This window comes from Cyprinus carpio, chromosome B2 (genome assembly GCF_018340385.1).
Source record: "Cyprinus carpio isolate SPL01 chromosome B2, ASM1834038v1, whole genome shotgun sequence".
NCBI lineage: Eukaryota > Metazoa > Chordata > Actinopteri > Cypriniformes > Cyprinidae > Cyprinus > Cyprinus carpio.
Genome location: NC_056598.1, coordinates 2,544,557 through 2,559,295, shown reverse-complemented (window position 1 = coordinate 2,559,295; position 14,739 = coordinate 2,544,557). Strand labels below are relative to the sequence as shown.

The 14,739-nt window shown below is 38.3% G+C and overlaps 1 protein-coding gene across 3 annotated transcripts; it reads right to left on the bottom strand.

The window, feature by feature from the left end:
• Positions 1-224: 224 nt before the first annotated feature.
• On the bottom strand, positions 225-13,959 carry si:ch73-140j24.4. 3 transcript variants are annotated; one of them, XM_042717715.1, is made up of 9 exons: positions 13,280-13,959; positions 12,880-12,931; positions 11,738-11,899; positions 7,620-7,811; positions 6,214-6,468; positions 6,052-6,138; positions 5,280-5,382; positions 5,164-5,208; positions 225-3,997 (listed from the first exon to the last, which is right to left on the bottom strand). In XM_042717715.1, the coding sequence occupies exons 1-9, from the start codon at positions 13,339-13,341 to the stop codon at positions 1,629-1,631; spliced, it is 3,327 nt and encodes a 1,108-aa protein (XP_042573649.1). In that variant the 5' UTR covers positions 13,342-13,959; the 3' UTR covers positions 225-1,628. The 3 variants fall into 3 exon arrangements, with proteins under 3 accessions (XP_042573649.1, XP_042573650.1, XP_042573651.1); XM_042717716.1 differs by having other exon boundaries at positions 7,626-7,811; positions 13,280-13,957; XM_042717717.1 differs by lacking the exon at positions 13,280-13,959 and adding an exon at positions 13,132-13,255.
• Between the last annotated feature and the right edge of the window lie 780 nt (positions 13,960-14,739).

The following is a 14,739-nucleotide window of genomic DNA, read 5'->3' as shown; positions in this document are numbered from 1 at the left end:
AAGACAAAAGACCTGTTGATGCACCTGTGGCTTATCTATTTATAGCCCCGTGTTGCGGGCGCGCTCCGATGACATCATCAACCGAGGCTATATTCGCCCGGGTCAATTCTATCGACGTGTTACACACATTATTCACAGCTGGTCACGAACAAGACGTTTCCCAGCGCAGCGCAGCGCTGAGCAGCGCAGCATCGACTGAAGCTTTCAAAAGGGAACTGCAGATATAAAATGAGGTACAATTTTATTAGCTTTTTTTGTACTATTTCGTAAGTACATGATCACATGATCTGATACATGATCACATTTATAACAGATAGTCACATTATTATCATTGTGATATGTAAACAAACATTTGCTTTAACCACCATTGCATTAAAAAGATATGTCTTTTAGTTTAGTGTTTTAAATATAATTTAATTCAGTAGCAATGCAACATGTTTTAAAGAGTTTTGACATGTACAGCCGTCGATATCTCTTCTAAACCTGCTTTGTTTTCTGAAGCAGTGACTCCAATCCTGGAACTGAAGTACTCAGTTTGTATGTCCTCTAATCAAACACACCTGATACAGCTCAACAGTTTGGTTGTAGAGACTCCAAGAACTGATGAGGTTGTCTCAGATGAGAGACATTCAAATGCACTTGTCAAAATGTACAGTCACAGACAACCAAATCAATGGTAAACACTTTGTTTTTGCAAAGTTTGTTTGAAAACATGCTTTATTTTTGTCACCAGTAGAGCATGAACTGCCTACCCTAGCTTTAATGTACATAGTAAGGTCCTTTATACTACTGTAGTGCATATTGTGCAGTCTTACTGTAGTTGTTTTGATAAAATGTTGTTACTGTATGACTGAATATAAGAGCGATCTTTTCAGATTAGAGTTAGCTCATTTATTAGTCATGGTAAGCTCTCACACTGTAAATGGCAAAATTACATCCTCTGCCTTATGCATAACATTTAATGAAAATGCATTTTTTGTTGATCTGTTTGAAGGTTAGTAATACGGTAAGCATGAGTGATTTTTAATGTTAATCATGCAACAATGTTTCTTCATGAGTTTTCGGGGATATCATCTTAAGGTGCAGTTGCTTGAGCACAACAAACAAATATCTCAGTAAAATTTGCACATAGAGTAAATAAAATATTAGATCTAAGACATATAATAATAATAAAAAAATAATAATAACTTGGAGGTCTTGTTTTGTTCCACATCTGTCCATTTGTTGATAAATGTCACTTGCTATCTGTACACACATATAAGATACATGCACTGCATATGAATAATGTTTCTTCCAAATGCATTAATGAAAATAATCTCAGCATTCATGTTGAATGGACATAACTCCAAAGTCCAGCAGAGGAAGTTTAAAATGTTACATATTTATTATGCTACATATCAGCAGTTAGTATTTGGTTATATTTTTAAATAAATAAAATAATGGAAAGACTACAACAGTTAGAAACGCAGCTACAAAAGTGAATCACAATTAGTTTAGACACTCTTTGACATTTACAAATGTTTAAACTTAGACAATTAGTTTCTATTTTCCACATGTAACAATGGAAAGTCAGGGGAAAACACAACTGTGAGTTAATGAGAATGATTAAAGCACATGGGGTGTGAAAACTAACAACTGTGTTGCGGCTTTTCAAAATCCCAGGGGTAAAAGCTTGAGGTGTCGGGATCAGCGCCGAATAACATCTCAGCAACGCTCTGCTGAACAGAATCAGAAGAACTTGAGGATACCATTTTACTGAGCTCAGAACAGAAATAGTCAATTTCAACCAGATCGGCGTTTTTCGTCACTTTTCCAGCACCGTGTTGAGCCTCTTCGGCTTCTTGGCTTTCAATGGACACAAATGAGCCAACATCCATTGTATTAAAATCAAAAATGTTGTTTTTCATTGGGTCAAGCACTTCAGAGTCGGGAAAGCTCATTTCAGAGGTTCCCCACACCGAACCACAGTGAAATACTTGAGAGGAATCACTAGCATTTGACACCGTTGAGCAAGGTTTGGATTCTCCTGAAGCATCAGATACTTCTCGGATTGGTCCAGTGAGTTTTTCTTCACAACTATAAGCATAGCTCTCTTCATTAGATGGACAAGAACCAAAGGGGTAACAATCATCATGTTCGGATCCACTGAGATGATCACTTAGCGCGTCACACGATATCTGCTTCTCCTCCAGATTATTTAAAGCTGTGTAAACTGGTTGAGGACTTAAGAGTTGACACATCGTAAACGTGTAACCAGACTCACAGTTTTCCGTTTCCGAGTCAAATATCCCTGTATCGACGGATTCGGGGCTAAATGGATCAGGGACGTGGATTTCAGAGTTGCTCTGCTTCCTGGCTTCCAAGCCTGGGCCTTGAAGATCAATGCTACATTTGGTTTTGTCAACAGGTTCTGGACTAAAAGGAGTTGGAGAACCAACTTCATGATAACCAGAATCTAGTCTTGGAGCTTCATGACAGAACGAGTTAACAGCGTTCATTACTTCTAAATCAGATATGCCTTCGACTGGCTCAGCAGGTATGGGACTAAACGGGTCAAAATACTGGAGTTCAAGTTTACTCATGGCCAAGCCTTCAGAGGATGACGGTTTGTGTTGTGAACTACTGGATTCAGGGCTGAGTTGTTTATTGGCATAAAACTGGTCAGTAGCTGATGTTTCTGTGTTACTAAACAGACAAAAGACGTCTTGAGTTGTACAATTTGGTGGATCGCTTTCCGTGTTCAGGATGGATGAATCAGGAACAGGTTCAGCTACATCTGGATTTTCCATGCATTGGTCATGCCACTCTGAATCAAGCACACTTTGGCAAGCGTTTGAATCATTAAATGTAAGACAAGGAATATCTAAAACCACCTTTTCAGAATCGGACACTAATATTTCCTCATGTTTAGCGATTTCCACTTCCACTTCGTTCTCGTCGTTAGTGATCTCGTCGTTAGTGATCTCGTCGTTAGTGATCTGGTTGCGTTGTTCCGTGTCTTCAGACTTTGGACTGGAGCATTCAAATTCATCTTCATCATTAAATTCAGGACTCAAAGAGGTGTCCTTCCAATTCATTTGGCCATTGGACTCATCTCTCTTTACATCACTGTGTTCAGGACAAACTGGACTTTGATTATTTAGTTCAGGGCTGCCAGGATCTAATCTCACAGTGAAGAAGAACATATCTCCATATTTGTAGTCGTATACATCTGAAGCAGAAGCTTGAGGAGGAGAAATGGGAGGAGAGCTACTGTTTATATCATGCAGCTGTTCACACAGAGGACCTGGACTATCATCTGGAGATAAACTCTCAGTTTTTATGAGTTCTTTGTCATTCACAGCATTTTGTTCAGAAGCGATAATATGATGTTCAAAGGTCTTCTGGAAATTGCCTGGGAGTGGATCAGGGTCACATGGACTTAGAGGAAACCCAGTATAGGACCCTGCAATGATGCTCTGCAGACCACACAGTGAGTTAGCTCTTTTAATTAAACCCGATCCAGTCTGAACGTCAAGCCTGTCCTCCTCCTCTTCAGCGAAGACATTGGAATCGGCATCGAAGGAATTAAACACTGTAGAACTGTGACTAGAGTCTGATTCATGGACACACTCGTCATTGAACTGAGGACTTACAGCTTCAACTGAAAGATCTGGTTGCACAGCATCGTGATTTCGGTCTGGTGTGGCGTTTGTCCCAAGCTCAGACCCATTATCGCTGCAAGATTTGAGACTCCTGCTTTCGGTGGACATGGACACACCGCTGTCACGCTTTCCAGTGGACTGTGTTCTATCAGTATCTGGTGGCAAGTTGATGGGAGCGTTAAAAGTACCGTAGTCTTTAACGACAGATTGGAGAGGGTAGTGTACAGTTTCTGGAAGACTGTTCTCTGCAGGGATGAAGTCATCCTGACATTGCTTCTCTTCTGACATGTTAACCAAGAGTGCGTCAGAGGCGAAAGGGTCTGTGCCTTTAAACGGGTCCCTGGGTAATTGCTCTGAGAGAAAACAGCACCATATTAGTCACTGTCTTATGGACTGATTTGCTCTTTTCCTCTGTGCATACTGTATCTGTGCTACAAACGAATACATATTTATCATCAGCTGAAGTTTTTTCAAAGCAGTATAACTTTTCAGTAACACGCCATATTTTTCAATAAGGAGCTGTCTAGTGTGACAAACTTAGGTAATAATCAAACACGCTCTCATGCAGATATTCCAGTGCAGAATTGGGCTTTTCACATTTAGGGCCAGATTTACTAAACAGGGCAAATTAAGGAGAGAATGCAATCCCATAAAAGTTTTGCGGTTGCTCTACTGAAAAAATACAGCCTGATCAGTATCCATAATGACCAATGCAATCCACCAAGAGCAGTGCAAATTAACAAAATATCAGCTAAAATACCAAAAAAACAACTACAAAAAATGAAAACACATCCCACTTTAAGACATGCTTTTTTGGAGGGCATTAAATAGTGGCTCAAATACCAGTAAACTGACTACCGTAAATGAAATCACATTGCATGATTCAGTTCAAAAACTCCTCCCATGAATTTTTGCATCTAAAATGGAAACTACTACAAATGCATATGCAATAAGGTTATTCTGAAAAATACCTCTCCACGGATTTTCATTGCTTATGTTTCACAGTGTGTTTTGTAAATCCTGACAGTAATTGTTAACGCTAAAAGAAGGTTTGCATTGGTACAATATGTTAGTGAACCTGACCCTAAACTTTTTTGGACTTTGTCATTATAAAATTATGTTTCCATGTCTGACACTGTTTAAATTATTCCCTAATCTTCAGGTTTCATAGTTTCACACTGTAAACCCCAGGTCAATCCTGGGTTTTATTTGGATATTTGCAATATCTTTTATTGGACAAACACAGCATGCAACCTGTTGAAATAATGCCAGGTTATAACTCCCTAATGTTAAATTGTTACCCTATTTTATTAAAAAATTGTGTAGTGCTCTCACCCTTATGTATAGTGACTATAGTTCTGTAACTGTACTTAAATAAGAAGCTGGTAGCATTGGAAGTTAGTTTTAAAGTTGTTCACTGATGCATTTTTAGTTACAGTTTGAAAAAACTTTGTGTCAAGAATGTATATATACCATTACAGACAAAATAAGGTAAGGTTTAAAACAGAAAGAAACTAACCTGTTACATCAACCTTTGGAAAGTGGTCCTCTCCAAATACATCACCTGGAAATTAGTGAAAAATAAGTTGTCACATGAAAAAGTATGAACACAATCATGCCATAACAATCACTCACCATCAGTGAAGGGGTTTGGATGAAAGAAGTCAAACTGTTTGTTTGTGGTCTGACTGGGATTAATAATCTCAAAGTCCTCCTTCTCCATGTCAGAAGAGTCAGACTGTTTGAAGAGAGAAAACAGAAGTTATTGTGTGTCCAGTTTTTGCAGGAAACTCAACACTGTATAAGGACACAATGGGAACACATCAGTGTTCATGAGGGCCGAAGCCCAGTGTGTGGCGCTCACACGGGTTGCCAGATGCAACAAAGAACGAGCGCAAATGACAATGTTAGGCAATGAGCTTTACACTGTAAACTTATGAGTTGTATTATCCGCGTTTCCTCTGGTCAAAGAGCATTTCAGATGGATACTGAGGCTTTTTTAGGTTCGGTGGAAGCTGCGATTTGCTGACTTCCATGGCTACAAAATGCAGTGTTTTACAGCAACTGGCAACCCGGGGAGCTGAAATACTATTGGGAATCCGGCAGTGGGCGGAGTCACACAGACCAAAACAAAAACAGACATACCGACACAGAACACACATTTCAAAAGAAGAATAACTGGCAGTAGCATTGTTTTTTTTTTGTAGTTTTTTTTTTTACAGTCAAAAAAATTACATACAGCACCTTAACAAGCAATGCAATTTTTAGGCAATTAAGAGCACTGAATATGAATAAGCACTCTGAAGGAGTTAAGAGTTATTTAAATAGCTGTATGTAAAAATGACTGCACACATCTTCCAGTGCAAAATGCTCAGTCACACTGTAACACGGTGCATGTGTGTCCTACCTGAGGAGTGGTTGATCTGAACATAACATCCTCCTCTTTGACCTCTGTCAGTGTGATCTCAGTGAAAGACGATGAGCCACTGCTCTTCTAGAATCAGTAACACATCAACAAACTAGTAACTAGTAGCAAATGACACATTCATATGAATGCTGATGTTCATACCAAGTTCTCCATTGAACACTGCATTTTATCGAGCTCCTCTACAGTGTTCTCTTGCTGGACATCATTCACTTCCTCTCTTTCCGGTTTGGACTTGATCTTCTCACTGTAGACATGATTACACTCGCTTTCTACATCATCCATGTGCTCCTCCAACTCCTGGTCCAAACCGACACAAGAAGCTTCTTCTGTCATCTCAGCCACTGAACTTTCGCCGGTTATGAGGCCAGCGACCAGCTCAGCCAGCTTATTTTTAACCTAGTCAAAAAAGGAAATAATAAAAAAAAAAATACAAATAAAAAACATAACATTATGTTTACAGTGTAAACAAGTTTGCAGACTGCACAAAGAGACAGTATTATTGATGGGTCAATCAATCACAAGTGGTCCAACAGAAGTTGTTTGACCATTTTTAACATTCCTATTTCTCGGAGTGATTACCTTGACATATTTGCATTGCAAATCCACTATTTTTGTACTTTATTTTACTTGTTTTTACCTCTTATGTCATGGAATGCAAATTTTGGAACAAAAAAAGCTATGCATAGGGTTAATTCAGCATAACTGGGACATTTTTCCCAGTCATCTCAATGGTAAAAAGGTGTCCCAATTTATCTGAATTTATCTTAAAACTAAGGTTCACATGTAATGATCAAGATCGCTGAAAGTTCCACTTAGGGGTCTCAGTCTTAATTTTTTGGGGTACCTGGGTAAATATAGTGTAAAGGTTTGAAGCATCTCTTAAATTTTAGTAAGAAAAAAAATATATGATATCTCTTATATTATATTTATAATATATCATATGGGACAACATATAAAAAAGCTATTTTTTTTTTTGCCCATATGGCAATGGTTTGCTGTTAAAATGTGTGTTTGAGCTTTCACCGGTCACACAGCTACCATCTTTTACAGTAATCATGTTTATGATTGACATGCAACAGCTTTTGTTTGTCAGTGAGGTCTAAAACAGTGGTTCTCAACCAGATGCTGGTGACCACTTTGATGTAAAAGTTATTATTGTAAGATAATTATTATCTTTCTTACCTTTCTAACACAATGTCATCACATGAAAGTAACAATAAAAATATACTTTTTATCAAACTAACCAAAAATATAAAAAAAAAAACAATAAAAGATAAAATAAAATTTATTCAACTTTATACCAAACTATAATTTCAATGAGTACATTCACTGATTATGGAAAGTCAAAAATTTTGATATGCCATCTAAAACCACTTTTAACCTATTTTAATCAGATATTAAAACTAGTTACTAATTAGAAGCCAATGGAATGTTTGCAGTTTTAATTTAAAGCTTTCACCTCCTCACAAGATCAGAAATATTATGAAACATTTTGGTTGAACTGGTCCCAAATATATGCAAGGAGAAAAAGAGGAAGGTGACTGAACTGTGACCTGTATAATCTCCTCGAACAAGTCCTGCAGCGGAGTGACCCGTAGATGCAGGTTTTCTGCGTGTGCTTTGGCGTAAGCCACTTCCCGCTGGAGCTGCAGGAGATCTTCAGCCGCGGCACACAGCTCCTCATCATACTGCTGCACGGTCTGCTCCAGCTCCTGCTGCTCCTCCTGCAGCGACTGCAGCTGCACACGAACACACACACAGATGGCATCGCCCAAATATTAGGCTATATGCTGGTTTCACTCTGATGCACCGAGTAAGATATACCCCACAGGGATCCCATGGGATTTGGAAAAGTATGGAATTTGATTAAAGTATTTTCCAGGTCTGGAAAAGTATGGAAAATAAAAAAGCAGAGTATGGGAAAATATTATATTTTGCCCGTATTTATTTATTTATTTTATAGAAAATTTATTGGAAAAAAAATTATTGTACAAGAAGTCAAAGTCAAAATATGACTGAATGAATTCAAGGTGCACTTTTGGGGGTTTCTTCTCTTCTTAGCACCATATTACATAGCCATAAGGACCTTTGCAAAAATAAAAAAAAATATACAGATTTTAGCATATAGGACACTGAGCCACCTATTGTGCCATCAGCCCATTTTGTGGTGTGGTAAACAGGTGGCTCAAAGGTTTAACGCTCTATTGAGAATGTCTTTGTGAAGATTTACCAACATTCAAAGCAGTGAGAGCCTCTTTTAACTGTCTGTTTGCACCAATTTGGTCATTATCTGGTCTTATGTGAGACACTTATTATTTTAAGACTGAGTTTAGGGTGTGGACATGTAGCAAAGTGAGTACAACTGATGCATGAGTCTGAATCTAATAAGCTTGCCATGTAAGTAAAAATCACTCCGTATCATCATGTATAACTTCCCTTTGTAACATCTACAGACAAAACACTTGATATGGTCAGATATGATCTTTCTTGCAATCTTTATTGTTTAGTCTTAATAGGCATTGCTGACTTATTAACTCTTCTTCCCACCCTTAGCAGTCCATCGTCTAATACAAGATCAAACCTGTAGACCAGTGGTTTTCAAACCGACCCACCAAAATCAACCCAATAGAAAAACAAATGTTGTCTCCCCTTATCTATCACACCTGATTCAACTCAACAGCTCATTAGTAGAAACCGCAAGACCTGAAATGGGTGTGTCAGATATAGAGAGACATACAAAATGTGAGGTGCTAGGGGTGCTTGCAGGACCGGTTTGAAAACCACTGCTGTAGGCAATACTATCCTTTTTTGACTACAAAACTTCCATCTTGAACGCAATAACTTCTTGGAACTGTTAACTAAAAGAAATTATGATCTTTTATAATCTAACATGTTTCTTGTTCCTCCAGGGAAGCTTTAAACTCCTTTAGTTTTGCATCTTCAGTAGATACAACATTGTTAGTCTGTTCAAAACCAGTATCTCCTTCCTTTTTAATGGCTCCGTCAATACTATCATCTGCTTCAAGTACCAAACAACAGCAGATCTCATCTACTTCCGTTCAGAGAAGTATTGATATGCCGACTAATGGCTTTCTAGGGAATATGGGGGATGTGTGTCAGCTTCCACACAAACCACTGAAGACACAAAGCTCCTTCAACTGGAAATGATCTTTGCTGCTCATGATGCAGGACGACTGACTGTGTGATGAAGCCTACTAGAATGCAGTTTGATGCCCCTAAAATACAAGATATAAAGGTTAAAATGTCCTTCTATCCATTTTTTATTTTATATTTAGATCAAATTATATAGTTTAGCAATTTCACACGAGTAGGAGTGCTTTTTCCTGAATATCTGCACAGTTGCAAATGTGATACTGATTTTATGCATGTTAATATTGCGTTACATTTTAAACTTAATATACTGTTTTAGCTCAACTATGCCAAGAAAATAGTTAAATCAAAGCCAGAGCGTAACTGTTGAGTATCTCCGAGCAACACACAGCTGTTTTATTACGTCATTGAAAATAAAATGAGCCAATGATTCTATGATTCATGTATAAAGACAGTCACTTGCTTGGTTTCTGAAAGAATCGGTTGAATGAATGTCTCACTCAATAAGACTTGGTGCCACCTATTGTCAGTTTCATATAGAAATCTATTAATTCCCATTTAAAACTGATTGATTTAAAAGCATTATTTATGCAATTCTAATTGGAGTATAAATGCACTCATGCCACCTCTGAAGAGTCTGTGCTAATATACCTAAACACCACCTGAAATTATTTTGTAAATAATGTTATGGCCATGTTGTAGCATTAAAACTTTGTGTAATAGGTCTAAGTTCTTGTCACAATAGGGAGACGAAGGCACAACGAAGATTATAACAACAATCCTTTTAATGGTAACCCACACGATGAAGAGGGTCTAACACAAAGGGTAACATACAACAATCCCGGACAAAAGAGAACAACAAGAGGCCAACTAATACACACAGGATAATGAGGGTGATAAACTAGACACAGGTGAATGGAGGTAAACTAATGAAGACTAGATGAGAACAGGAACATGACCAAATAAGGGCACAGAGGAACTAAACTAATCAAGGAGAGACAGAAACTGGGTCAAACAGAACACAACAAAAGTCCAATGGGGTTTAATCAAAATATTTCTTTCTAAAGCTATGTTTTGTAATGTCTATTCAATGCTTTTTTTATTTTACACAGTAATCCTTTGGTTGGTAATTTCTTAAACTGATGTGTGACTAATCAGTTGAATCAATCAGCACATCATGTAATTAATTCAATCAACTGCTTGACAGATTCAGAGTTCTAGATTCAAAGCATAAAAGCACAAGCTTGAAGAAGACAAAGCTCTTCAAATACGAACAAGGAAACGGAGGAAAACCATCGATTCAGTTTTTCTCCTGAGCATGAGTCTGGCTATTGATCACTGTCTGCTGTGTTACCTGTCAATGCGTCCAGCCAATGAAGTAGACACCAAAGTAATAATCTAATAACCTACTATGCCCATCCCTATACTGGCACACAACAGTCAATAACAACACTGCAACAAATTAATATGAAAAAAACATGGTCATGGTTAAAAAATGGTTACTAGTCACATATACTATGGTGTGTCACTATAAGAAAAATATGGCTAATTTCAGTAACACTTAATTTTAAAAACTAGTTTTCAGTGAACAAGTTGCTTATTAGCATGCATATTACTAGCATATTGGCTGTTTAAAGCACAAATTAATGCCTTATTCTGCATGACTGTATTTTAAATCCTTTAATCCTACCCCATTCAATTAAAAAAATAAATAAAAAGATGATGAATTAGTTGACCTCACTAACTATTCGGCTGTTTAAGCTTCATGGTCCATTAAGCCCTTTATATTAGATGCTGTAACTCCACCTTTCTTCTGCAAAAATAATCTTTCTTCTTCTTCTTCTCCAGTTGATTAACTAACCTCAAATTATTCAGTCAATTCCTGCCCTTCATATCATCATCTTTCTCTTTTGATGATTCTAAGGTGTTGGTGTGAGCATGTGTGTGCGGACAATTTCATTTTGTGTTCTGGGAATGATTTCCTCAGCCCGTTTCTGCTAACTTGTTATCTTTTCAGCTTATCCAACTTGACACTATTCAGCTTCAGCCATGTGAGGTCTTTGTTTAGGCTTGTTCAGCTCATTACTGTAACATTCTGCCCTTTAGCATTAAAATGAACAGTGCATTAAATAAGTTATTCACCTGTGAACACTGCTGCTTCCTGCTGAATGCAGTGCTGTTTGTAAGCTATTAGAGACCCACCACATTTAGAAAAGTGTATCAATTGTACAGTGAATTATCAGTCAATCTTACCGCTTAAGCAAACTTGGAATCTCTGTAATAGAGGAACCATTAACATAAAAGGCACAGACTGAGCAGCTCTTTCAACTAATTTCTTGGCATTTCAAGACTAGACTGCTGCAGTGCTCTTTTGGCCGGCCGTCCCGCCAGCATGACTTTGCCGATGATTCAGAACGCAGCCTTGTATTCAATCAGACAAAGAGAGCTGGCAACCGAATCCAAGGCTTTGACACTGGCAACAGAAATACATCACTCTTTGATTAACCTGGAACACCAGCAGAATTCCTGCTGCAGAAATCTTAAGCTTGCTTACCACTTCCCTCTCCTGTTTCTGGAGGTCATAGATCATCTTCAGTTCTTCCTTCAGCTGTGTCTTCCTGTCCTCCAGCATCTCCACGGTCTCCTGCGTGTTACGGCACAAGGCCTTGACCGTCTGAAGGGTCTCCTGCTCCATGTGCACCTCATCCTGCAGACCCTGAGGATGCATTCATAAGCATATGTGACCTTTATAATGAGCATTTTTTTTTTTTTCATTTATACATGAGCTGAATAAAGCTTTCAATTGATGTATGGTTTGTTAGGAGGACAATATTTGCCAGAGATACAGCTATTTGAAAATCTGGAATCTGAGGGTGCAAAAAAAAAAAAAAAAAAAAAAAATCTAAATATTGAGAAAAACAGCTTTAAAGTTGTCCAAATGAAGTTCTTAGCAATGCATATTACTAATCAAAAATTAAGTTTTGATATATTTATGGTAGGAAATTTATGAAATATCTTCATGGAACATGATCTTTACTTAATATCCTAATGATTTTTGGCATAAAAGAAAAATCAATAATTTTGACCGATACAATGTATCGTTGGCTATTGCTACAAATATACCCCAGAGACTTAAGACTGCTTTTGTGCTCCAGAGTCACATATGTTAATTTGATGTCCTTGCAGCTCTTTATAAACTTAAATCAAATTAATGACAGAATTTTCATTTTTGGGTGAACTATCCCTTTAAATCCTGGCATCTAAAGGTGGGCGTACGTCGTGGACATAATCATCATATTTTTAAAGAAACCATTTTTTTTTATGGTTACCCCGAGTCAAGAGCAAACTTCACTCTTACCTCATGATTTTTTGACAATTCATGCCCTATGGGAGGAGTACAGAAGCTAATTATCCCCGTTGTTCCATGCAATTACTTTTACTACCTTTTATTACGCGCGCGCATAAACCGTGTTTTCAGAAAACCATATCACAAAAAATAAAAGTATAGAAACATAAGGACATGTCACGCAAAATGCGATGCAACAAATTCAAACAAACTGCGACAAATGACCTGAAAGGAATATGGGCTGGACTTGGGGAAAAAACACAACGCGACGGTTTGGTTTGATTGAATAAATCAAAAATCATCGGTGCGGCCAGTTTTCCAGTTTCTGTGCATAGAAAATAACAGAGTACCTTGATTTCATTATCATCTGAAGGGTTGACCTGCGCCTCGAGCTCCGTGTCCCTGAAATAGCACGAAACAAAAAGAAGATATATCACGTATAGGGTATATCTCAAAATGATGCAAACCACAATGCCAATACTTCTGCAAGATTTCAGCACGATTCTCTGATTTAAGCGCATGCAAACGAAATTGCTGCAGAAATGTGTGGAGCGATATTATGCAACCCATGTGTCAGATGATGTCAGGATGATGAATCACACCTCTACAGCGCGTGCAAATATTACTCTTCAGTGCATGAATAACCTCGACGCGAGCGGCGATGGTGATTTTTGAAGGATGTCGGTTAAAACGCATTATGGCATGCAGCTACTTAGATGCGTAAAGATAAGGCAGCGCGCGTTTGTGTACCTGGCAGCGGCTGCAGCGCGCGCTCGTGCCGGCCGCAGACAGTCCAGAATAAAGCGCAGCATATTCACGCGTGACACACGAGCGGGTAACGCACTGCCTTCAGAATACTGTCCCACTCTCGGGGAAATGCATGCTGTCAGATAAAGGTGCGCGAAAGAGACGTTCTCCTTGAGTCGCTCTCCTTCGGCTGCGGCGAGAATCACGTGATCACGGACACTGAACCAGAACCGGCCCCACGGTAGCTACTCGAGGAAGAACCCGGCTCAACACACCGCCAGTGGTCAATAACATAGCCTGCATATGCATAGCCTACAGTACGTGCATTGCAGTTGGAAAGATGCAGATTTTATTCCCCAATGCCCAAAAATATACTCAGTCCCCTGATAATGAGACGCAGCCTGACTCGTTTAGTGCACTGGAATATTATTGGAGTGCCTGCAGGGATATACTGTAGAACGTCTCTTCAGGACAGTTTATTTGCTGACCACTGGAAGTCGCTCTCGGATTATTACGTTTTTATTTTTTCATCTGTTTACACACAGAATGTTTCCTTGTCACACAGTTTCTGAAAGCTGACACTCAAACAGCAGAAGCACACACCCAATCTGCAAAACCACACTTATTCTCAGCCTTTGATTCAGGTTTCCATTTCATAAAACATTTTATTTTATTTTTTGCAAAGCACAACACACAATTCTCTATGTAACACAAAAATCTAACAGGAATTAATATTATAGCAAAGGTGTTTGCAAATGTTTGCGTTTTGAGATGTTTTTGTGATCTTTTGAATGCAGTGCTTCATTTTGCAAGAGACATTTTGCATTTTGTGTGTGTGATTCTTGGATTTGTGTGTAAAGTTTAAAAAAAAAAAAACCTGTATAATCCTAGGCATCTTCTGAACCTGAACACATTATTCTCCTGATTCTTGGTGTCATTTCAGTTGATGTAGTTATCTGGAGCTCGTTTGTAGAACTACAACCAAGTAAACACTTCAATAAATGCAAATGTATTATCAGCTCAAAGGGTGTGTCCTACAGTTTGTGTGTGTGTACTTGTTTACGCTACAATGTGGACCAAAAGTCCCCCACAAAACCTGAATTATTTGACATTCATTAATTCATTAATTACTGGCCTGCGGATATTTATCGTGCTAAGTCTATTGAAAGTAGACTGTGTGTGTGTGTTTTGAATATGTAAAATGCAGAATGTTTTCTTTGATGGCGGTTTACAGTTAGGGGAGGGAATATACAGTTTGGTTTCTCTCTCTCTCTCTCTCTCTCTCTCTCTCTCTCTCTCTCTCTGTGTGTGTGTGTGTACCTGTAAATGTCTCCACATTTAATAATTCCAGTAATTCTTTGCTTTGTTTTCTTGTGTTTTATGTGCCTTATGTGCATTGTGATGTATGTATGTTTGTTTGTCTGAGATATTAATTCTCCTGCAGGGCTGTTATTGAAATTAAG

Coding starts and splice junctions, on each gene's coding strand:
- si:ch73-140j24.4 (XM_042717715.1), bottom strand. CDS start 13,341: ATGCTGCGCTTTATTCTGGACTGTCTGCGGCCGGCACGAGCGCGCGCT. Junction 7,812..11,737: donor AGAAACAGGAGAGGGAAGTG/GTAAGCAAGCTT, acceptor GTTCGTGTGCAG/CTGCAGTCGCTGCAGGAGGA. Junction 5,209..5,279: donor TCCAAACCCCTTCACTGATG/GTGAGTGATTGT, acceptor ACTAATTTCCAG/GTGATGTATTTGGAGAGGAC.